The sequence below is a fragment of the Rhinolophus sinicus genome, chromosome 15 (assembly GCF_057876585.1).
Source record: "Rhinolophus sinicus isolate RSI-liver-muscle chromosome 15, RSI-T2T, whole genome shotgun sequence".
NCBI lineage: Eukaryota > Metazoa > Chordata > Mammalia > Chiroptera > Rhinolophidae > Rhinolophus > Rhinolophus sinicus.
Window position 1 is genome coordinate 53774223 of NC_142515.1, and position 26218 is coordinate 53800440.

General features: G+C 43.0%; 1 protein-coding gene across 39 annotated transcripts in view; it reads right to left on the reverse strand.

The window, feature by feature from the left end:
- The window catches only part of KCNMA1 (potassium calcium-activated channel subfamily M alpha 1), a 713000-nt gene that overhangs the window by 285934 nt on the left and 400848 nt on the right, over positions 1–26218 (reverse strand). For all 39 annotated transcript variants that reach the window (XM_074339646.2, XM_074339645.2, XM_074339641.2 and 36 more), the window contains 2 exons: positions 16492–16585; positions 15543–15654 (listed from right to left, as the gene is read on the reverse strand). In XM_074339646.2, the coding sequence (XP_074195747.1) occupies positions 15543–15654; positions 16492–16585 (206 nt within the window). The remainder of the gene's footprint in view (positions 1–15542; positions 15655–16491; positions 16586–26218) is intronic.

Here is a 26218-nt window from a genome sequence, read left to right on the forward strand (position 1 = left end):
AACAGGGTCCTGGAAAATGCATTTGTGCTGAAGTGGGGAATTCAGGACAGCCTCGGAGGGCTTTGGGAAGAAGACAGACACTTGGGGCAGGTCAGTGCAAAGAAGAGCCTGTGACATCTGCATTTCCCACAGGTCCTGTGTGCTTGCAATGGAGCCTGGGTCCTTCCTCTCCACCAGACTAGAAGCACTGTTACTGATGGGAGGCAAGCTAAGGCTATTGCCTGAAATGAATTTCTAAAAAACAAACAAACAAAAAATAGAAAGAACAAGTTCTCAGACAATGTACATTTTGCTCCACATGCCATAGCATTTGAAAAAAATTTTCTGACGCCATTTGCAAATTCAAGTTATAGGGTTTTAAGTTTCCTAAGACATTCCCCTACCATATTAAGAATTAGTTGTTTATCTTGTTACCTGTTCAGTGTTATCAGCAGATGCCAAGTTACAGACCTTGTAAAGACACTGGAGCACACAGGTGGAAAGAAGGAAAAGAGTCTAAGGTGATCATTTCCTATAGAGAGGACACCAGAATTTCCTGGGTCCTAAGCACAGTAATAATGCTGCAACCTACACCGGTTTCAAAGGGCAAGCCACTGTAGCCAAAAATCATTCATCCGGAGGAGGCTGAGGAGGAAGAGAAGGACAGGGAGAAAGGGCAGGAGGAAAGGGGAGAGGGAGGGGAAAGGGAGGAAAAGGCAATACTAGACATTGAGGAGGTGTCAGTATGGCAAGAATCAGCCAAAGGTCGTCAACAGCTACCCTTTAAGCAGGGTGTTCACTCCCCAGCTACAGCCTTTACTGGCATGCTGCACTCACTTGTGATCTTGTCTCTGTAAACATCTGGGTTTGCAATCCGGGGTTTGCAAACTTGTCTTTCCCGCAACCGGGGAAAGAAACCTTACTCACCGTTTAATCTCTCAGCCCAGTAGAGCAACCAAGGCATTATACTTGGTTTAAGGTTCGTTGAGTGAAGTAATAAATAAAGATGATCCCAATAGTAACCCTGGTGATGTCTAATGGGGTTTCCTAACCAGGGCTGGGCTCAGCGTAAGGCAAGTGAGGTGTGCAGGGAACAAAACTGAAGGAGAGGCTCCCTAGGAGGACACAGCATCCTCCTGCTTCCCTTTACACCATATGCCAGCTTTGTTGTGGGCCTTATCGCATTGATAGGGTTTTGAAGATTTCTGTCATCACATATAAGGGCTGGTATTCAACTGTGAGCACCTAGTAGCAATGAAAACATCAGGCTCTGAGATCACACAGACCTGAGTCCAAATTCGTCACTTGCTGAAGTCACACAGCTAATGAGATCATTCACCCCTCTCAGTCCCAGGTTCTTTTATCTACAGTATCTTAGGGAGCTGTTAAGATAGGGTTTCCAGGTGGGAATTCCCGCCCGTCCTCGGGAATTTTTTTTTTTGCTTTTCTGTTCCCAAATCCTGAGAAAAGTTTATCAGGAAATCGGGAAAATCGGCTCCTTGAACCCAGGTGTTGGTAGTATCAGCCGTCACTTTGTGGAAACAATTCATCATGGAGAACAGAAAACAGTTTATATCTTGAGATTCGGGAACAGGAAAGCGAAAAAAATTCCTGAGAACGGGTGGGAATTCCCACCTGGAAACCCTAGTTAAGAGGCTGAAAGGAGACAGGCATATAGAGAGCTTAGTCCAATACGTGCCACATAACGCATGGTAGCTATAATAACAGCAAACATAAGATTTTACTTTATTACTATTACATTTGTAACTGATTTCAGAGGAAAGCTCATGTCCAGTTGACTAGTAGCTACTATGTGTAAAACACTGGCCAGATAATTAGAGGAATGTAAAAGAATGTAAAATGTTGCTGTTAACCTAGAACAGGGATCAGATCACAAACTTTCTGTAAAAAGCCAGATAGTAACTATTGTGGGCTTTGTGGGCTCTGTCTCATTGTCATAGATAACATGTCAATAAATGGGTGTGGCTGTGTTCTAATAAAACTTTATTTACAAAAATAGGCAGTGGGCCAGATTTGTTGATTTTAATCTGACGAGCCAGGATGTTGCATATGACTTATAAAAATACAGCCAACATCAGACCACCTATGAGTGATTCAGATAATAATGGTTTTCAAAGAAGCAAAGTCATAACTGATTGAGTTCATGTGAATAAAGAGAAGGGGTAGAGCACTTGCTAGACAGGGGAGCCACCAAAGTCACGGAGACGGAATATAATTGTGACTGAGGGGGAGCAGCTGATGAGTAGGTTGGTTGGAGGAAAAAGGGGAGGAATTCACCGAGAAGCAGACAGCAAGGGCAGGAAGGAAGGCTGAGTGTGACTATAAATGACAGAGATGGTGAGACTGAGTGTTCTCATTAAAAAAAAAAAGTTTGCTGTGCCTAAAATCTGGCGGGGCTAAGTTTTGCAATCCACCCGGGAAATAATAAGTAAATAGTACTCTTTGGGAGGTGGACTGCTAAATTCTTACCTAGCCATAACGAGAAAAGATGAATTTAGTGACACGGGAACAAAGTGGCACTGTACTGGTATTTGGGATTTATGCTGAGTAATATGACGGATTTCATTAGAAATGGAGCTCTGCTCACCACTCACCATCTGCCTTTGCTTTTGCAAGCAGGTGGGGTCCCACACCTGGGCATCTCCATGTCTCCAGGTAGGATGCATGGGAAGAATGTTTGCTAAAATAATTATCCCGGGGGTTCCAGAGGGGTCAGGCCCTAAGAATCTGTCCCAGGAGGAAGGAGTTGAGAACTCCATCCTCGGGGAGGCAGAGGGCAGGCTCCAGGGAAGGAGTGGGAATCTCACCCAGACTTCTCTCCTCCCCTCTGCTTCCCAGATGTCCAACACACACTCTTCCTGTTTTCCTCAGTGAGCCAACTCTACCCGATTCCAGGGACTCGGAAGAGACAGCAACCCGAACTGGCTCTAGAGGAAACACGAGTGATAATAAACACAAGCCAAGGTCCTCACTCTCACTGGTAACCCAGGACTGGCAATACCTTAGGAGGGGATTCTGAGCACATGGGAGCTCAGGAGCCCTTCTACAGAGGGTTCCTTTGGTCAAGTTGAAATTATAATGTGGAATATCATCTGCTGGGTATATCTCAAGACGTACATGATTCGGATTTTAATTTCAAAAAGCTATTGAAACAAGGAAATCAATCAATAAAGATACTGAGATGATGGTGCACAAAAATAGCAATGTTTACTGGAATGTGAGAATCCTGGAAACTGGGGTTGCCACTACTAGAATTTCAGTTCAACCTCACGCCAGGTTAGACCACTGGTTCTCAAAGTGTGGCCAGAGCAGCAGCATCGGCCTCACTGGGGAACTTGGTAGCCATGCAAATCCTCAGGCCCCAGAACTACTGAATCAAAAACTGGGGGTAGGGCCCAGGGACCTGGGTTTTCAGCAGCCCCCAGGTGATTTGATGCCTGCCAAAGTTTGAGAGCCACTGACCTCTGTAGAATATGTAGTGTCCACGTTCTAAGTCAACTATCCTTCCTCATGACCAGAGACTCTGATTCAATAGACATGGGAAGGAGCGTACATGTTTGTTTGTTTGTTGTTTTTAAGTTTCTCGGGTGTTCGCGTGGGTTCCTGATTTGGGAACCAGCACCAGGCAGGGCTTCTCTGTCCTGGCTGCACATTGGAATGACCCAGGGAACTGAACACATTCTGATGGCTGAGTTCCAGCCCAGCAATTCTGACATGGTTGCTCTAAAGTATAATCTGGCTGAGAGGGGGGTTGTTTCAGAGCTCCCCAACTGATTCTAATATACTTCCAAGTATATCACAGTAATATATGCATGTATCTAATCTGCATACACTTTACCATGTACAAGAACCACTTGGATAATTTATTAAACAAATTCCTCAGCCCCATCCCCCAAAGAGTCTACAGGTTTGGTGTTGGGCCCGAGAACTTTCATTTCTAATGAGTTCCCAGGCGACGGGCTGGTCTTGCAGACCACACCTTAGTGGCTTTGCCCTAAGAGGAATATTCATACGGTTTAAATGTCTGAGATCTTCGTTGGGTTGGGATGGCCAACTTTCCTCCCTCTGTTCCTCTGCTGAATTCCTATGCATTTATTATTGGTCCATATAAAGTACCCATCCAATCAAATTATCAACATCTTAAAGGCAAGATTTTTGTTTTTCCCACCTGTGGGCCACTCCTAGGAATTGGTAGCTTGCACATAGTAGGTGTTCAGTTGAGGTGTAGGTGTCTCAGAGCTGCTTCCCAGTGTTCATTTTCTCCCTACCTGATCTGTTAACCAGGTCAATCCATCATGACCCTGAGCTGAGAAGAATCAGGCATCTATTTTTGAAGATGATGGGACGGTAAATATCCGTCCAGCCCTAGAGATTTAGACTGCTTGAGGAGGCTGTTCCAATAATACCCCAGATGAAGTACAGCCATCTGGGGGAGGTTTTGGCATCTATGAAAACCTACTGCTGAATCTGTTCCTTGAAGACATTCATTTTAGGATGTTATTTCCAATTTGGCATATAACAGAGTTGTGCAAGTCAGTGAGGATTTAGAATCTCCACTCCCTACAGAGGGTATCATATTTAAAGCATGTCTCTGACAAAGCAACACCAAGGGAACACAACTGGAAATGTACAGGGCAATCATTTCTCTAGAAGCAGTTTCGGCTACAGCAGCTACCAGAGGGCAGTCAGCTCCCTAAGAAATCTGTGAACCTTGTGCCTCTTTGCTGGGGCTGCCTTCTCTCAGAGCCCAGCCATAGGCACAGAACCCAAGGAGCTCCTTTCTCTTGCCACATCACAGCAATCCATCCCCGTGCTATTCCCATGGTTTATGTCGTGGTGCCCTCCAAAACCATGAGCTCAGGCAAAGAGTAGAGCCTATAACCTATAACATACTCTTTCAAGATGGACTAACAGTAGTAACATGGATTGTTTTTATTTATTTCAATACTTGTATAGAATAAACCAAGAAGCTCAGGAGACGAGGATGGTAAAAAGGGGAAAAAAATGTTTGAAGGTTTAAAAAAAGTAGTATGGAGGCTGGTAAGGTACAGAAATTGTTTAACTCAATTTTTCCCCCAAAATGGATTGAATTACTTTTCTTCTTGACTTCCTTTCTCACTTGGGCGTACCAATGACATTCTATCAGTAAGTATCTCTCTGCCTTTCATCAGGGGCCTGGAGCAGGAAGGAAGCTGCATTCAGTATTTGAGCTGACTGAACAAGAATTTTGAGACTAATCTTTTTACATGTAATTATCATGGCTAATTAATTTTATAGTTTGAGATTCAGCATAATACGGTGTCGAGGAACAGGGACCTTGGAGGTAGACTGCCGAAGCCCAAAGCTCTGCCACTTACTCACCATGTGACTCTCGCCAAGTTACTGAACCTCCCAGGCCTCAATTTCCCCATCTATAAAATGGGGCTAATATGACCTCTATTTCATAGTATTGTTTGGAAGATTACCTGGGATAATTATGAATTGACTATGTATATGCACATAAATATATGTACACATACACACATAACACATACATATAATACAAACACATACAACTCTACTCTGGTGATAGAAGCACTTCCTCTTTCACAGTGCTCTCTTTCTCTCCCTCCCCCTCTCCCAACCTCCAAAGGCATCTGGCCTCCAAGAGGAAAGCCACACTTTTTCCTTTCTTTTATTATTATTTTAAATAAAACCACTGACTACAGGGAGTGGTTTACTTAGAAGACTTTGGGCTTTAGAGACTATGGATGTCTGGCTATCTGGGGTTATGGAGCAGGTGACTTCTGGGAGCTCTCAAAGGGTCTTCCTTCCAGACCCTGGGCACTGGGACCAGGAACCCCCACGAGTGGAGGAAATGGGGAGTTCGTGGTCACAGTAGTTGAGTCAAGTCACCAGATGCCCAACACCCTACGGGAGTTTAAAGTGAGCCTGCCCCCACCTCTGCTAAACCCGGACTGTCCATCTGAGTTGGAGCCAATTTGTCCTCTTTCCCGTCTCCATCCTCCTTAAATTCACACGAAGCCTGCAAACTCCAGGACAGTCCTGTAGGGGGAACCAGAGGCTTTTCCTTTCAGAGCCCAAAAGGCCATTTCAGCAGCCATAAGACAGTTCTAGGGAAGAAGTTGGGGCTGGAGTCAGGCCCAGACCCAGGGCCTGTTTCATGCTTCTTTTCTGTGGCGGGGCCTCCAGAGACCTTACGTAATTTAATTTGGGTAGAGTAGTGAGGGGCGTTTCATTTTGATTTGATGTTGTACTAATGATTTCTCCACATCCGTTCAAGAAAGTTATTTATACTTCTTTTAGATACAGACTTTTTACCATTGGTCCTTTCACAAAAATCACTTCAACAAGCATTTAAGCTTCCATTGGTGAAAGAGTGTCCCGGATATACACAAAGTGAAAATCCAGGGTGCATTCTATCACAAGACTCACATTCTCGAGCCGCGTGGTCCGATAGCGCTTTCTGCGATGATGGAAATGTTCTGTTTCTGCCACCCGATACCACAGACACCAGCTACATGACGCTATTGAATCCTTGAAAGGTAGTAGGACTGAGAAACGGAGCTTTCGCCTCTTTTGCTCAATCCACATCTAAATACTAACTGTGGCTGCCCCACTACCATAGTGGACAGCGCAGTCCACACTGCAAAGTGTCGCTATTGAAAAGTCTGGACTCCAAACCAGAAGCGCTGGCCTCACCTGGGAACTTGTAGAAATGCAGGATCTCTGACCCCACCCCACATCTCGTGAACCAGAAAGTAAATTTTCCCAAGATCTTCTGCTGCTTCCTCTGCAGGTTAAAGTTTCGGAAGCCCCCTTCTAGGGAGGAATTAATTCAACACTCGTAGTTAAAAGATGTACACAAGTGGGTCTCATTCTTACTGCAGTTTAAATGCAACTGGAGAGCATTAAAAATGCAGAGCCTATGTGCACCCCCTCACCCCCAGCCTAGAGACTCCAATTCAATTGGTTGGAGGTTTGGCTTAAATATCATCAGTTGTAAAAGCTCTCCGGGGGATTTTAACGGACAGCCAAATTTGGGAACCATTCCACCACAGCCTAGGACAGTGGTTCTCAAATCTGGGTGAACAACAGGAGGGTTGTAAAACACCAATTTCTGGATCCAACTCACAGTTTCTGATTCATAAGGTCTTGGCTGGGTTCTAAGACTAACAAGTTTTCAGGAGATGCTGCTGCTGCTGCTCTGGGAACCACCCTCTGAGAACCAATGGCTTAGTAATTTTAAAAGCATGGGCCCCAGAATCAGGCTGACCTGTAGTCCTGGAGTCCTGGATCCATTTACTCCCTGGGAAAGTTACCTAACCCCCAAATCTTGGCTCTCTAAATTGTAAAATCAGACTAAAAGTATTTACTCTTTAGGTTGCTATGAATGCTAACTGAGATAATGCTTATGAGATGGTGAGGCCAGTGTCTGCTCTTTATAAGCAATCGTTAATTATTCATCATTATCATTATTGTAAGAAGATTCATTCATGCATCCATTCAACAAGCAACAAGCACAAACTACGTGCCAGGCACTGTTCAAGGCACTGGGGACACAGGGGGAAAACAACAACAACAACAACAAAACAGACATCAAGGTCGGTGCCACCCTGCCATTATGGAACCTGAATTCTGACAGTATAAAACGCAGACTATACTGCGTTTATAGCACTGCTCATAAAAGCAAAGGAAACAAAGGTCAGGCAGGAATATATTCCAGCTGGGAGAAAGCTTCACACAGGAGGTGGAGTCAGGACTGTGCCTTAGTGGGGAGAAGCACGACAATCAGAGAGGCGGGGCATAAACTCACTCCTGACTCAGCACAAGGAAGATGGACAGAGCAAATGCAACTAGCAGCCTGGTGCAATTGGGGCAGGAAATCCAAGGGGAAGGGGAGGCTAGGAATCAGGGTGTGTGTCTGGGGCTGCCCACGAGGGGCAACCTCCACTCTCTGGCCAAACCACACTCTTGTGTTGTTTTGTTTTTTAAATCTCAATACACTGGAAATAACTGCTGTCAGGAAACAGAAACCAGTGAAGGCTTTCTCTCTTGGTAATTCCTACCAAATGCAGAAGCTAGTCAACATCAGGTCCAGATATTAACCGCGCTTCATCTAGTGTGAGGCTCTTCAAACAAGGGTGTGGCCATGGGGCCAGATGCCCTACGACGCGGACAGACAACAGAGAGACTCCTGAGACTGCAAGTGAGCCCCTGGAAAGATGGAGTTCTGACCCCATCCATTGCTTTCCTTGGGAAAATGGTGGCATATCATTGAAACTTGTTCACCTCATACAGCACTCTAAAATTCTGGTTTCTCTCTAATCTTTTAAGTAAACTCCAAAAAGGCAAGAAACGTGAGGTCTAAGGAAAGAGGGCTTTAAAGCAGGGGAGATGCAGACCTGAAACAAACCATGGATAACAGGCACGTCTGTCCAGTAATTCACCTGTTCCCAGGAAAATGCAAATGGAAAAAAGGCATTACATGGAACTGAGGATTTGAGGAGGGTCTCAGGCTCCAGACAGAATCTCCCTAAGGGTGTCCTCCCAGAATAGGCTGGAAAAGTATAAAGCGGTCAGGATGCAGAGGGCTCTGGATGCCTGCTGGAGCTGTGGACTCCAAAAGGTGTTCAGAGCCACTGGCAGGCTGAACAGGCTCATGGGTCCCAGCTCTAACTCTTCCTGGTTCTATGAGTTTGGACAAGTCACTTCACCTTCTGAGGCTCTTTGGCAAAATGGGAATAATAATAATAATAAGAAGAAGAAGAAGAATACCCCTTTGGTAGGCAGGATAATGCCCCCTCCCAAAATATGTGCATGCTAATCCTCAAAACCTTTGAATATGGTAACTTATGGCAAAAGGCAATCAAAGTCGCAGACAAACTAAGGTTGCTCATCAGCTGACCTTAAAATGGGAAGTTGATCCTGGATTACCCAGGCGGGTTCCCAGTGCAATCACCAGGGTCCTTCAAAGTAGAACAGGGAGGCAGAAAGGAGAGTCAGAGAGGTGATAACAGAGAGTAAGATCGGAGACATGCAGAATGAGAGGGAGTCAGCCCACTGTTGCTGGCCTTGAAAATGGAGGAAGGGGCCACGCGCGAAGGAAGGTGGGCAGCCTCTGGAAGCTGGAAAAGGCAAGGGCATGGGATCTTCCTTAGAGCTTTCAGAAAGGAGCACAGCCCTGAAGACACTTTTGTCTTAGTCCACACAGATCTATGTTGACTTCTAACCTACAGAAGTGTAAGATAATATACTCGCGTTGTTTTAAGACACTATGTGGCAATTTGTTACTGCAGCAAGAGGAAACGAACACATCAGTCTGGCAGGGTTGTGAGGCGGATGCCAGGCATGTGGAAAGGATACTCTCTTATCTGGGATGGTATCATCATCCGTGGGCACTTGCTGTCCTCCACACATGGAAGCCATCTCTGCCCTCAGAAATGCTGGCTGCTTCCACTCTTGTGTCTCACCATCGTCACAAGCCTCAGCTGAGCCCAGGCCTCTCCCAGAAGCCTCCCTGCATTCTTCCACCCACGTGAGCTCTTTCTCTGAACTCCCACGGCCCTTCTAGCCTATACCTCGCAATTGTGGACTTAATTACATAGCAGGTAGTGTTACCTGCTGTTGCTGCATGTGTATTTATTTTGGCTCCAAAACTAGATTGGTCTCAAACCACAGGAACTATGTTTTCTCCTTTTGTTGTTGTTGTTTCTAAGAACCTGTGCTTTTTTTTTTTGTTTTTTACTACTCTGTTTTTATCACCTTTTGACACAAAAAAAGGACTGCCCAGGCATATATTTATAAGCAGATATCCTAAATCATTTTAATTGCCCTGTGACTGGGCACTACCTCATTCTTCTATGTTTTCTAGCAGAGTTTTCTATTTTCTAGCAGAGTCTGCTAAAGGTTCTAAAGTCTAAGATCCAAGGTCAAGTCTAGCATGGGCTAGAGAACCAGGTTTATAGTTTTTCAACCATGATTCAGTGAACTGTGGCCTCTTACCAGCCCCCGATTTCATCAGTCAGAGAAGAAGGGGCAATGTCGGATAAAGAGGGTGGCCAGGCCTGTTCCTCTGACCCCAATGCTAAACACATAGTAGGTGCTCAATAAAAATAGGTTAGATGACTGGCCAGTGAGTGCCAGTTTTCTCTCCTCTCTTCTTTCAACCACACAAGATGACCTTCAACAAAAAGATATAAACAAACACGTAAAGAAGGCCCAGCCCACTGACCTCCCTTGGGATCCAATCCCCACAAGAATGAGACAAACAAACAAAAGAGTCCTCCCCAGAGCATATTATTCAAGTCTCAAAATAAGCTCCATCTCTCATTTCAAGGTACATTTATTTTAGTGAGGTAGGATAAAAATTTTGTGAGAGAAACAAAAATGAGTAAGCTGGTGTGTGGGAACAGGAATTAAAATAAGCAGCCACTTGCCACCTGCCGACGTGGCTGTCCTCACACCCCGCGGCCTTATTTTTGGTTCCATTCTGGTTTGTTTTCTTCCCTGGCGCTTTCAGATCTGATAGGTAGTTTGGAAAGAGAGGCCCAAGATAACTGCTAAGCTCGTCCTATGTACATGGCACTTTAACTCACATCACCTCCCTGAATCCCCACTTCACCTTTATGAGGTGAATGCTCTTCATAGCCCTATTGTACAGGTAAGAAAACTGACCTTAACACAAGTAAAACAACCTAATGCAACGTGACCCATCAGCAAGTCGCTGGGCCACGATGTGAATTGAGGTGGTGGAGCCCACAGCGTGGCTCTGATCCCCTCTGCTCTCTTGACTGAGGGCTTGTGGCAGCTGCCCACCACCCCCGCAGGTGAAGCAGGTCTGATCCCCAAAAGGCTAAGATACCCTGGGAAGTAGGATATACCATGCTAGCTCTGTGGTCCTAGTGGCAACTCTAGAAACTAGAGCTCGGCAAGGAGGAGTGAGAAAGAGAAAAGGAGACATGTGGGTGTTCTCAAACACGATCTCTTCCCTGGTTGCCTGAAGTGAAACGCACTCTGTAAGTAAGAACAGATGGAGGGTGCTACATACGGCAGCAAAATCAGCTTGGTCACCCCCATCCAGTCCTCAAAACCCAAAAGCTTTCAAGGGTAAGGACAACATGAGTGTGGACAGAAAGCCAGACCAAATCTAGAGCAAACCACCCTCTCCACCAAGTCCAGGCTGTGTGACCTTTGACAAGAGAGTTAACCTCTCTGAGCCTCCGTTTCCTTATCTGCAAAATGGGGGAAATAATTCCTAGCTCGTAGGTTTGCTCTGAGGATTGACCGAGTTCATGTATGCAAGGGGCTTATCAGAGTGCCCACCCAGCACATAGTACAACCAGAATAAATAGTAGCTGTTATTATGAATGAACCATCAAATGTACACAGTAAAATAAATAGTATACTGTATAATATGCAACCATATATTAACAATAAGAAATCAAACAGGGTGTGGGCTATGCTCTGGGAAAGGTAAGGGTGGGGGTCATGGCGTTCATTCTCTTTTTTAACCCCCAAAGGGCCAGCTATAGCACAGCCCTCTGCTCTCTGCAGGGCTCCGGAAGTGTGTGCAAGAGAACCAGGAGCGACCTCTGTTTCCTGCATCTTATCCCAAACCTGAGCGAGTAAAGGCAGCACCTTTTCATTTTCCGAGAGGAGGGCAGCACTTTCTGAGATGCCCCATTTGCTGGGATTATTCCTTCTACTTTATAGACCATCCCTCATGGGAATGTTCCGTTTATCTCTGGCAGCTCATCGGTACAACAGTTGTTTCACAATATAATAACCCATGTATTAAATCAGACATGGGAACCTCCCTGAAACACTACTACACTGAATTCTCTTCCATAACAGGCAGACCAGTTTTGAATCTCACCCAAGGAACTTAGTTACCAAAGAACAGAAAATATTTCACTAAAGGTATTTTCTCTTACAAGAGGAGAAAGGTTAGTGGTTGTTGTCATTTCACAGCCCAAAAGGTCATTGGTTGAGGTTTTCAGTTCCAAAGAACCTATGTATGCTCCCAACATACTATATAACAGACTTATTTATCAGGCTCTCTTTTTCCTGTTCTTCACGTACTACAATGTCCAAGGGATAGTATGCTATTTTATTCACTGTTGTTTTCTAATAATCTGAAAAAGTGACTGGTATATAGTAGGTGTTTAAAAAATATTGTTCAATGAATGAACAAATTGAAACATCTTTTAGAGAACAGTTTTTTCTTTTTTTTTTTGAAGAGCAACCAAGCAACCCCAGTTGATGCCGAAGTGTAACTCATTTTCTTCCCTTTTCTTTTTCCCCTTTTTCTGTTTGCTCTGATAGATTTTTCACTACGTCCAAACACACCTCCCAAAATCAGGATTAAATCGTCCACCAAAAGGCATGGGTGTTTTAAAACATCTAAGTTCTCCTGACACTGAGCTTGCTCTAGGGCCATTGTTGTGCATTTCACTCACAACAAGGAGACTGGGCTTCATAGCCTTACCTGGAGGGAGAGCTGCTGGCTGCAGCAGAGGGATGTCCCCACCACAGTCATGAAGGGGGTCTCCTCCATCATCTAAGACCTCAAGGGACCAAAGGAGAATGAACCCTCACATAGAACTCTGATTCATGAAGTGAAAGGACTGGAAGGCAATTTAGTCCAAACCTCCCATTTTTCAGATGGGAAAACTGAGGGTCCAGAAAAGAAAAGGAGTTGTTCAAAGAGCAGAGAGTAATTAGAGCACAGCCAGGATGAGAAGGCAGACTCCTTTCCTTCCTTTCCTCCTTCTTCTTTTCTTTTCTTGCTCCCTCTATCCCTCTACCTTCCTCCCGTCTTCCCTTTCTCCCTTCCTTCATTCCTTATCTCTTTGTTTAAGGTTGTGTGTGTGTGTGTGTGTGTGTACACACCTGCATGTGTGGACTCTTCACAAGATGGTTTAGAAACAGCCCTGGTTAGCAGCCCATATATAATTTTGACTCAGAAATGTTGGTGATTTAATTTCACTAACTTCCCAGTCCTCTCCAACACCCTAGATCCCAAGTTTTCCCAAATTTCCCAATAATAATGCAAACGTCTTAGAGATTTTCTGAGCTGAAAGAACCTTAGAGATCAACTAGCCCAACCTTTATTTTACAGATGAAAAACACCAGGCCAAGTGACGAAAAGTGAGTCCCACAGGCCATGGAGCCAGTTAACAGCTAAGCTGAGGCAGCCGGGACCCTTGGCACCAGAGCAAATTTCGGTCACGCTGAGGACGCTTCTCAGATTTGTGTGCAGCCTTAATGGTCTCAGCATGCTGGCTAGAAAACCCAATCTGAGCAAGCTCATCTCAGATCAAGTATGAAAACTTTGCCACTGAGTAAGTGAATACAGTCCTAATGAGAAAACTGGTAGAAAAGAGAATCCTTATAGGATACACACACATGCACACACACACACACACACACACACACATGCATGTGATTATTGCATATATTATATATAAAAGATGCTTTTTAAAAAATACTTGATTCTAGGTATATAATAAATTCACAGTGGTAACAAGGACATCTAAACATATTGCTTGCTAGTGGAAGCAAATCTTGACGTAACATTTCTGAAATGTAATCCATCCATATCTGTACAAACTGAAATACATGTATTCTTTGATCTAGCATGTCCTCTTCCAGAAACCTAGAACTATCTAAGGAAATAAAATCATACAGATATTTAGATAACGGTGTTTATTAAACCATTGTTTATAGTAGAAAAAGAAAACAATCAGGTGGTCCAGCATTAGGGTTGTAGCTGAATAAACTATAGTACAACAATTTATGAAATTTTGTGTGACTGTTATAAAATGACTTATTACAGAGCTGAAAGGTTGTCCGTCATTTATTGGTAAGAAAAATCAAACTGCAGTGCAATATGACTGATACAATTCTTTTGTGCCGAGACCACCACCTCTAAAAGACTATTATATGTGCACATCCATGTTTGTTTGTGGTGAAATGAGCATGAAGGAAAGTTGTGGAAGTCTGTTAACACTGAGAGCAGGCAGTGATGGGGGAAGAGATGATTAATATTTTCTTTATACTAGGGGTGCCAAAAAATGTGGACGCATTTTAAGGGATGTTATCTATGTATCACTTTTCGAAGTTGAATTGAATTATGGTAGCAATGTGTAGTATGACGTTTGCTCAAAAGATGGCATTCATCAAATGAATGGTAGCGTCACCATGCAACAGGCAGGACAGCCAAAGAAAATGGTGGAAGCACTGTCATCACTCGAGGAGCACAAGACCATTTTGAAGTGGTGTTTGAAATTTGAGAACGTTGTGGAAGTACGACGACAATGGAGGCGCGAGGATGCACCAGAACCTCCAACACGCCTAACGGCTGCACGCATGCGTGGTAAGTGTGAGACGCATGGTGCTGTGTGAAGAAATTGAACGGCATGTGCAGCGATACAAGCAGACACTTTGGTCAATGCTGCTCAAGCAGTAGTTTGCCGTCATCAGAAGTGTCTGGACGCTGATGGGAACCACTTTGAGCACCTCTTGTAATTGCGGAAGTCAAACGTGACTTGTATTCATCTTTTGTTACTGGTATATATTGAGTATTACAATTTTAATGCAGTTTTCCTTTCTTAAAATGTGCATACTGTTTTTGGCACCCTCTGTATATACATCTTTGGATGTTTATACTGACTATAATACATATATATTACTTTGAAAAAAATTTAGGTTAAGATACAAAGTCTCTAAAAATAAAGACAGACGCAATCCACAGAGAGTCCTCTGAGCCCTGCTTCAGCCTCGCTTCTTTCCCTGTAGACCCGTGGCAGCAGAAACGTTCTGAGGAAACTATTCAGCACAACAAGGAGAACCTCTGACTTATTTCTCTAAGCCTTTAGCTGCCATAACCAACCTCTGAGCTAGTTACTTTTCCCACCAAATTGTCCTAATCCTGATACAGGAAGTGACCTGCCACGCAGAGAAAGGAAGTGAGATGTGAACACAACATCAGCCAAAGCTTTTCCTTTAACACAGAAAGGGAGCCCGATCTCCTTCACGGTAAGGGGTGACTCAAGGCGCTTCATCTCACCCTGCCCCACAAAGGAAATCATAACTATAAATAAACCATGCAGGACCTGCTTTTCATACAACTAAGAAACAGCTAGAAGCTAACTTTGGCAGGCAGGCCTTCTGGGCCACACCGACCAGCTACTCAGAAAATTGGCCTTGCCGCCTGGGCTTACGTGTCCAACACTGACTCTGATTTGAATGAAAAGTGACAGAACCGTGAATGGAGAGGTCCTGGCTGTCGCAGTGATGACCGCTAGGATTCAACAATGAGACAACTTCATTACCTGAAGCACAAACCGTGCAAATCACGTCGTCTCATGCTCCAAAGAGAACTGCCACCATCAACTTCTGAAACTCTCAGAGTTGTTCATATTAATACACAAAACTTTCTTTCTGTCAGGACAGCCCAGCCCTCTGATCCACCCGAGATTCTATATTTCAGCCATGGCTCCGGAACTGATAAGAAGAAAGAAGAGAGATCGACTTACCAAGCCAACTTCTGTTTAAGTACACAGACACAAACACTGGGGGGACCGTGAAGAAATCTACTACAGAGTTCACTTCCAGCCAGAACCACAGCTTGTCATTGGCTGCAATAAACTGGGGGAGAGAAAAAAAGAAGAGAGAGAGAAAAAAATGAGAAGCATGGTGCTGGCATTCAAACTATGCTCTTGCCAAAGGGTATGTTCTGGTTTTTCCTGGGGGTCTGGAGGAAGATATTCCATTTGTCTCATATCTATACCAACCACATGCTGTTTTTGTGCTAGAATTCAGATACACAACCTTTTCTAAAGAGTGACTACATGCTATGTTAGCCTTGGAAAAAGAGTAGGCCGTACATATCTCTGTGGTTTTCAATACCATCACAGGGAAGGTTGGGCGATCTCCCCTTCATTAGACTCTCTCATGTAAATATAACTATAAATAAAGCATATATGTATGCGTTCATTCACACACACATGTGTACACATACACATACCCCTCTGTAATCCACATTTGTACAGCTCTCGTCATAAACAAGGTCTATAAACCCCTGAAGCCCCAACTTGGGAGACCCTACACCCTTAATCCCACCCTCACAACTATTCTTTCAGAATTCAGCTAAGTGAGCACTCATAAACATAATGTTAAGGGTAGAAAGGTTTTGGGTTCTATTTAAGGGAACAATGCCCTCGTATTTGAACAGAGGGAAGAGACGCACTCAGCTAGTGGAGGCTTAATAATTATTGCAATCCCTATTTCTCCCCCTGTGAACACAATTAGCACATCTTCAGAAAATGCTGTGCTAGGACAAGGGCTCTCACAGACTGAAAATCAGAACGCAGGTCTGCTGTCCCCCCAGGAAACACTGGGCTTCGTCCTGCCTGCGAGAGCAGATGCTGGGGGTGGGTGGGGGAGGGGATGGCCCCTGCATCCCAGACTGTGGCCCAAACTTACCCGCAAGCCAAAGTAGAGCAGGAAGAACACGTTGAAAGCCATGTCGATCTGTAATGTGAAATCTTTGTAGAAATTCTGGCAGGATTCTATTGGGCTATTAGACAGGAAGAAGAAAAAGCAAGAAGTAAGTGAAAAGCATCACCAGGTCTCCCACGACGCTGTGCAGGGGTGGTGTTCGGGGTAGAGGACAAAATGGATGCTCGTAAAATAAAACATTTGGTCTTTCTACCCCCTGTGATAATCAAGCAAGCATTGCCAAGGGGTCTTTCCATTCAACCGTTCAGTCCTTTGTTCTTGATTTGTTTTTGTAACTTTATGTGTATATATTATTTTTATCATCATTCACCAGTGGAGCTAAGAATCTAAAGAGGCTCATGCAGACACCCTGGAGGAAGGACAGGCAGGAGACACCACCCAATTCCTTAATTTCATATTAACCCTTAAAGAACTGATGTTTTTTCTTTTGGAGGACACATACCAAAGCTCAAAACAGTCCCTCCTACCCTCCAGCACGTTGGAAGTGGAGCCCATTTTCATTGAAACACAGTGGCTATGTTTTGGACCTTTTTAAAGCCATCAGTTGATTAATAATAAAGGACCCAGGAGCGTCTCAGGAAGGCTGCGGAGGAAAGGACCCTGGTTGGTGCTCTGGCTACACATAGTCTGGACCGTACGTGCAGCATTCTGATCTGGGGAAAGAAGCTTTGCCGAACTGATAAAAGTTCAAGACCATTATACCAAAATGTTGAAGCAGTACTCTAAGGGTTAATTTTATTTTTCCTTTTTGGCATGCAGTTTAGTTGGCTTTGTGTGTGTCAAGCAGCCAGCGTGAACCCCCAGCAGACTCTACTTTGTGCAGGAGTAGGCAGTTCGAAAAGGTACTACTATACAAACTGGTCCATGGCTTCCATATGCTTTCCCGCGCACACTGATCAAAGGATCAGTGTGTGAAAAGTCCCAAGTGTGGGGCTGAGTGGGAAGCAGGAAAGCCTCATAAGCATCTCAAAGCTGTGAATGAAAATTCACAGTATATTGTTCTCTATAAGCAAATGGTAACACTTCAGGCCAGGGACATAAAGAAAGTGAGGTGAGGGAAAGGGGAGAGAGTATGGGGAGAAGCAAGATATTCTCCCCAGATGGGAAGCAAAGTGACCTCCAGGCCAGGAGAGGGCGAGCTGGAGAAGAGCAGGAGGAGGATTTCCGAGTGTCACTCCTTTGGAAATCACTGTAGGCAATACCAGTTTGCATAGTTGTACTTCTATAAGGACAATGCTTGGTTGCTCAACAGGCAGGAATCTATGCAGTACGGGAATGCAACGCCCACCTAGAAGCATGGTGGGTCCGTCTGTGGGATTCTCATATTACATGCACTGGATTTATCCATTCTTCATCTCTGTTACAAGTCAAACATGCCCTTTGTCATCTTCCCAAATCATAAATGCAGGGAAAATAATCTCCAAACAAGCATTAAGAGCAATCTACATTTGCATATACAAACTAAGTGGGCTGAACAAAAAAACAAACACGGAAAAACAGTTCTTTTATAGAGGAAGTGACATCTCCTAGGTTTTCACTGAGGTAGGGAAGTAAGAGGAATTTGCTTAGTCCAATGATGAAAGGAAATAGGAGAAAAAGCTAAACATCACACCCTACAGCAGTTCTTTGCCTGCTCTCCTATACAGGTATTAATTTAAGTGAGAAAAAAAAAAAAAGAAAAAAAAGGACCTAGAGTTAATAAGTGACTTCAATTTCCAAATCGTGCTGGCATTTTGCTTTGTTTCAAGAACAAGGCCCACAAGGGTCACAGGTGCCAGAGTTCTTAGCTATTGCAGCTGCATTGAAAAGACGTACATGAACTAGATTGACCAGAAATCCACTACAGATCCCAAGAGATGAGGAGACAATGCACCTCTGTGCTATGTGAGCCACTGGTATGATGTCCTATTGAAGAATAAACTGTGTGTGTGTGTGTGTGTGTGTGTGTGTGTGTGTGTAAGAGAGTGAGCAAGAAGCGAGGATGGGCAGATCTGTTGGTAAATACTGCATTCATGGCTTCATGTGTGCTAGCAGTCACTTGGCTGTGCATTATAAATTTATATTCATTGAGATCGATGTGTATACACAAGGGGACAGGGAGAAAGCCTTGGTTCCCAAGTCTATCGTGGAAAATTCACCAAGGTCAAATCATAACATTACTATTGCCGTCACGATAGTTCTCTGTCGGCATATATGAGGGGCCTATGAGTTCCCTAGCTCCTATTGATTCCATGGCCTCTGTGGTTAGTTTGGTAGCAATCTGGAAACACATCTAGTAGGGAAAGTATTTGCAAGGGTGTGGAAGAGAATAGAAGAGTGGGGGAAGTGATGTTAGCTCAATGCCACTGAGGATGTTTTGGTTCAACATAAATGGAAGCAGATGTTCAGAAGAGTATAAGGATCAGGGCACAGCAACTTCTTCCCGTTGTTCGGTGCCTCCTTGGTCCTTTCTGCTGCTCGCTCCTACGTTGCCCATTCCAAAGGGCAACAATGAAAGGGCTTGATGCCAAAGGACACGGTATTAAAAAACACACCTCGACAACACTCCTGATTGACACAGAACAATGCTGAAACCATAACAGACCTTTTTTTCTATTAAATTGAGAGCTGATTTAATCATTGTTTCATATCTTTCCTTGAGTCCTAGACTTTGAGCTGAAACAATAAAGGAAATAAATTATGCTGCTGGTGCTGGTGGCTCTCCTTCTGGCTAAAGCTCACCCTTCAGGTGAAGGAGGGGGAGAGAAACAGGAAACCTGGGGACAAAAGAGGGCCAATCCCTGGGACCCAGGTAGGACCAGGGTACTCGGGGAGTCTGTTTTCAACCCCTTTTTAACTTTCCTTCTTGTCATGAGAGCCCAATGAGAAATGTCCTGCCTAGTTTTCTCAAGTATAATAGCAACAGTTTTATGAGGATCCCCTCTGAGGTAAATCTAACCTGAGTGCCTTTAGCCCACGGACTCACACAATCAGAGACCACAGAGGGGAGGTTCTAAACCCCATCATTTCATTCCCCAAATGGCAACAACCCATGGAGAACTTCATTGATGTTACACACACACACACACACACACACACAAAAAAAAAAAAACCAACATACATAATTCAACAAAAGTGTTGGCCATATCAGCCAAGATGTATTTTCCTCCAAAAGAGACTTAATAGTAATGATTAATGTTCATTGTAGGATGAAGAATGAAACACAAACTCTTCTTCCTTCTTGTGTAAAATAGAGAGTTCCTTATGTAAATACACAGAAATTTCAAGAGCTAGAAATCACTTTTTTTTAAACTACAAAGGAAAGTGACTCTGAATTACACGCCGAAGTTTGAATTCCCATTCTGATGAGGCGTGCCCACTCAGAATAGACTTTGTATGGACATATGTTGCCAATAGAAAAAAAAAAGTGGAGTTTTAAGAATTGAAATGAGGATGCTAGTTCAGATACTGGCACTAGTAGAAAATTGACTTTCCCTAAACTGTTCTTAGTTAACTAATGACTTCGTAACTAGAGAACACAAGATACTTGGTAAACTGATGAACTACTGATTTTTAGGCTCCCACAGTCCATGGGTCAAGTGTGGTACTAAAACCTTAGGCAAACTGACTGTTTTGACCACTTCTCTGTGACTGGACACCTTCAGAAGAACTTCAATAAAGAGCTGCTTCTTAGATGATAGAACTTCAAGTGTAGAATAGAGGTTAAAATACAAACTCCTGTTTTTTCTTAACCATCAAGAATATCCTCAGTATCTGGATGTCTCTATATAGAGAAAAATGAGATTCACCCAAAGTGGGAAATACATATCTCTTCCTTCATCAATTTAACAATCTGATATCCAATGCAGACCCTACACAGGAAGATCCAACAGTCCTTCTTGAAGGCTGACTTAAAAACTCGTCTCTCCAAAGCACAAGGCAAGCCATGACTACCTGGTTTTCTTCCAAAGGGCAGGAGGCTGAAGACAAAAATCTCACTTGTGGTGGTTCTTCCTCTGGGTGTCTGCCGTCATCTCCAAGAGTGAAGTAATTGTCTACTCAGCCTCTAAATTTCCCTGCTGTTTTCTGAAGTCTGTTTTCCTAACTCCCTGAGTCTGGCTGCCCAACCCTGTAAAGATAGTATTTCTCCAGGGCAGTGGTTCTCTAACCTCAGAATGCACCTGGAGTGCTTGTTAAAACACTGGTGGGCCCCAGCTCTCAGAATGTCCAACGTAGGAGGGTCCCGAGAATTTGCATTTCCAACTGTTTTCCAGATGTTGCTGTTTATCCAGGGGCCACCCTTTGCCAACCACTGCTCCAGAACTTTCTTGCAAATACACACTACTTATAGGTGTTGCTGCTTGAGAAGTTCCCCATTCAGACCTGAACAGAGATGATGATGCGTTTGAGCCTGACCTCAGATAACCAGCTGCATACGCCTTAACTAATTACTGAGATCAAAGGGGTGAGCAGATATTTTCAGTTTCAGATGTGAACATGGGAGAAAAAAATGAAGACGGCACAGGGAAGCAATTACAAAACCACTATGCAAGCGTCACCAGTGACATTCCGATTAACCATCAGAATGTGCCTGAGCAGCACTTTTTAGTTTAAGATTAAAAGGAAAAATGATGCAGTATAGGTGGGGAGAGGTTATAAAAGACCACAATTTGTAAAAGATAAAGAAATGTTAAGCGGCTTAGGTACAACAGCAGCAGCAAACTTCCGAGATGATTTAGTAAATAGTAGCACAAGAGGACAGGGACAAGCTAAGGAACAAAACAGCACTTTGAGAAATAATTTCCAATATTTAAATTCTCCTCACTCCTGTGGCTAGTCCCCTTTTAAATTGGATGGAGCCTTCTCAATTCCCACCAGGATTATGGACCACCAGAATTCAGGCCGACAGCACCCCAGACGTGAATCAATACAATAAGCTTAATGATTCCAGACACTTCTAGTCTCACCTCTGCTATGTTGCCAGTTTAATTTAATTAAAAGATGTCATTCGTCCATCATCACGGCGCCCTCTCGCCTCATACATCTCCTCTAAACCTGGCTGTGAAGAATCTCTAAAACCCAGCCTCACTCTGCAGCTCCCATTTTCTCTCCTGTCATGCTCCTGCCAAAACTTTTGTTAGGGTGAGCTGGTGCCTTCGTGATTTCATAGTCCTAATTCTAAAGCTATGCTTTTGCTGTGGCCTTTTCAAATGGTCCTCCCTCTTTGTGTTCGAACCTTAGGAGCCTTCAAGGCCAACTGAAAATCATGGCTCAGCAAATTACTTGTGCCCTCACTCACCTCTCCCATCTGAATTCTTACAGCCTTCGGAGGAAAGGGTTCCAAACTATCTCATAATGTTGATTATTATTTAATTCAATTTAATAAGACGTGGAAATTGTATAGAGCTTATGAATACTATCGCGTTTGGTCTTCGTGACTTGGCAAAACAGATATTTTGTTATAATCCCCGTTTTGTAGACAGAGAAGCATAAGCTCAGCAACCTGCCCGAGATCATGCATCTAAAGGGGTAGAGTCAGGACTCAGCCCCAATATCCTTTCTTCCACACCACCTGACTTCTCCAGATGAATTGTAACATCCTTGGAGAGGAAAAGGAAACATAAGACACAGTATCTGCGATCCACAGAGCCTGGCATGGAACTTATGCAAAATCAGTGGGGATTGACTGATTTGGGGAGGAGGTAAAACTGCCCTAGAAAATAATTCATGCGCGTGTCAAACGGTCTGGGAAAATTCAGAGGAAGCTGGCCTATCCAGCCTACATTTATTCCTGCTCTGTAAAGCTGTCATGTGGGATATTACTAATCCACAGAAGACCTTCCTGGGACCTGAGTGGGAGTAATATCGTGGAGCCTGACCCCGTCTAATTAAAGAGCAATAACTCCTAGCTATCCATCTGCTTAATGGCGGATGACCCTCAAGATGCCCCAATTTTCTCCCTTATTCTAGAAGCACAAGAATGAACACAGTAATGGATGGTAATATTTAGATACTCTAAACACTAGACAGTTATGGACTAGACAATTAAAAAATTTGCATCCCATTCCATTCAATAGAAATGTTTTAAATGACAGCATCATATAGTCAGGGATATGATGGAACCTATCTGCAACCAAGAGAGTAAATCTAAGTGATTTGAGGTTTTAGTAATTTTGTTTTAGTAATTAGGTTTTCGTAATTTTAAGGTTTAGTAATATCTGGATTATTGGATAAGCAAAGTGCCTCTGTTTCCATGCCTACATAATAGAAATAAAACCTAGCTAGTCAGAATATTATGAGACTAAGAAATTTTAAAAGGGAGGCAAGTCTTTGCAATGGTTCTTTTCTCTAGCTTACTTTATTCTAAGAATATAGTATATGAGGTATGATCAAAAACTATGGTGAATGTTTAAATTAAAAAAATTATTACAGTGAAAGCCACATTGCCATAAATCCCCCTCAAAATACTCCCCCTCACTTTGAACACACGTATCCCATCATTCTTGCCACTTTCTGAAGCAGTTCTGGAAGTCCTCTTTCGTGAGTGTCTTTAGTTGCCCTTTTGTGGCTGCCTCAATGTCCTGAATCGATTCAAAATGTTTACCTTTCATGGTCATTTTGACTTTGCGGAAGAGCCAGAAGTCTCACGGTGCCATATTTGGTGAATAAGGTGGATGAGGACACACCGTAATGTTTTTATTTGACAGAAATTGCCATACACCAGAAGTGATATGTGACACTGGGCCTTTCTGTTGTGATCATATAGTGAATGCTGCTGCCAAGTACCATCCAAGCAAAGTCAGGGATCTTCAATACAAGAAGCGGTGTGTTGAACCTTAGTAACAGTGTGTGACAAGTTTCAGCTTGTTCGGTGCAGACAGGAGGGTGTGAGCTATGGTTGAGAGAAGGTGTGTTTTAAAGTGTGACGTAAATCATCCTCCATCATGACAACGCTCCGTGTCACACATCACTTCTGGTGCAGCAATTTCTGTCAAATACAAACATTACAGTGTGTCCTCATTTACCTTATTCACTGGATCTGGCACCGTGTGACTTCAGGCTCTTCCCCAAAGTCCAAATGATTCAGGATATAGAGGCAGCCACGACAGTGCAACTAAAGACACTCACGAAAGAGGACGTCCAGAACTGCTTCAGAAAGTGGCAAGAATGATGGGATAAGTGTGTTGGAAGTGGGGGGGGGGGTATTTTGAGGGGGATTAATGGCAATATGTCTTTACTGTAATATTTTTTTTTTAATTTAAACATTCACCATATTGTATGATCACACCTCATATAGTACATATAACATATAGAAAGTGTTAATTGATTGTTTATGTTATAGATAAGGCTTCCAGTCAACAGTAGGCTATAAGTAGTTAATGTTTTGGGGATTCAAAAGTTATATACAGATTTGAGTGCATGGGGGTCAGTGCCCCAAACCCTCGCATTGTTCAAGGGTCAACCATACTCCAAATTAGAAACCAATGTTTTTATTCATATAATTTTAAGTCTCAGAAAAATATCTTACAAGCTAATAACAATACTGAACTCAGTGTGAATAACATGATACTAATTAATCACTGAGAAACCAATAATCTTTATATAGAATATTGTCTTCTGACCTGGACAGACAGTACACTAGGACTGCCCAGGTCTTCCATGGATCAAAGTTGAAAGCTTTCCATCTTTTTGCTTCTCTTAGTGCCTCCATTTACATTACCTTGTCAGAGCTATGTAGTTAAGAGCTTATCGTTTTAATATTGGTGCTTTTGGTACGCATGCTGGGTGGGGCCTACATTCAGTAAGTTGGATATTTTCTATTAATTGTACCAAACAGAAGCAAGTCTCTTCTGTTCATTCTCATTAAGACTTTATTCCACAACATCTTGGAGTAGTTATCTTCTAAGATGTCGTTACTATTGATGGGTGAGTGTGTGTTCAATCATTAATCAATACTAATGATAATAACATCAAAATGGGCCCTTTATTATCTTAAAACACTTTTCTTAGATCTTTCAATGGTTCTCATGTGAATAGAAAACACTTTTTGTTACTTGCAGTATTGATCTATCATGATCCCAAGCCAGTTCGGTTAAATGGTGTTGTTGGGAAATCTTCAGTTACAGGTTTGTATCAATAAGTCTATTAATCTTTTTGACAACAGCAGGCTTCTAATTATGCCTCTGCTCAATTGATGACGTGTGATCCAATAGCCACAAACATATGCCTCATTAAGATCATGTAGAAATTAATTGGAACAAATGGAGAGGTGGTATATAGATAGATCCTCACTACGTTGGAATCCTATGTGCCCTGTCTTCTTGAGTTTTGACTGATATGGAGAATCCTAGAACAGTAATAGCAAAAGACTTCAGAGCAGTTGTTTGGCTCAGGGTGTCTATCTGAGCAATTTGTCCTAGTAATTAAGCATTCTTCTAGGAGACAAAGAAAATGACACAGATCGCTGATGGAGAGAACAAAATATGTCAGTTCCTTACACATTGGATTTATCAATGAAATGCACAGATAATTTGTTTTCATGCCACTCAGATGGTAAAATCTATCACTTTCTTATGGAGAGCTCTTTTACATTTTCTCACACAGCTTCAATATCCTATCAAAACTTGCGGTCTCCTTCTCATCTTTATGCCATATCTTTTTCACCCACTAATGCACCCAAATATAGTAAATCAAAAGCAAAATGTGGGCATTACAAGTTAACCCCGAGAGCAATTAGCAGGTACGTAGTTTTGGAGTTCGATGGAAGAATTAAAATTCCAGCTCTATCAGTTACTAGCCGTATGATCATGGGCAAATCATCTACCTCTCCAAGCCTTGATTTTTTCATCTGTAAACTGGAGCTAAGGAAACAAACTTCAAAGAACACAAATCCTTACAGCAGCGAGGAAGAAATTAGATAATGAGTAAAGACTAAGCACTGAACAAGTGATAGTTATTTTTAAAAACTAAGGTAATAGTAAGTGATAATAGCTGTTTGTAGAAAAAAAATGCCAAGGCAAGCAATCATCCTAATGAGCAAAAACTGATAGAATCAATTATTTCACACTTTAGTTTTCCATTTGTATTTGCTTTATCGCCTCCGTATCAGGTGTTGCAATGTAATTCAAACGCCCTGTAGGATGTGCAGGGAGCTAACATCTGGTGTGATTCTATATATTAGAGCACGAGCTTTGGGTAATATTAAAGAAGAAACACCAGGAAAATTATATTTCCATGAAAGCAGCCACACAGTCTCATAAATACTAAATAATTAACCAAAGTTTCCTGACAGAGAAAGCCATGAGTCACTTTAATGAGTGGCCACGAGAGGTTGTGTATTCTCATTTTCCTGAGTTTCATTTGCCTGGTTGGCTTAGCACAGATCTGGAGGAGACGCAGGGGGAGGAACCAGTCATATGTCTTCTAAGGATCTCCTCCAATTCTACATCTGTAGATATTATGTATTTCTCCACTGTTGGACTCTTGGAATGATGTCCAAGACAACTTACCCACTAATGCTTATTTTCTCCAGCTTGTCTGCAGACTACAATTATTTCAATCACAGTTGTTACCAGAGTAGAATTAATGTTCATATTTGCCAGCAACTTTTATGTAATAAATCAGAGTTAAGCTACTACATAAAACAGTCTTGCCGAATGAGTGCTGCTTTCGTTTGCAGTAAACCGTCTGAGGAGTCACAACTAACTGATTC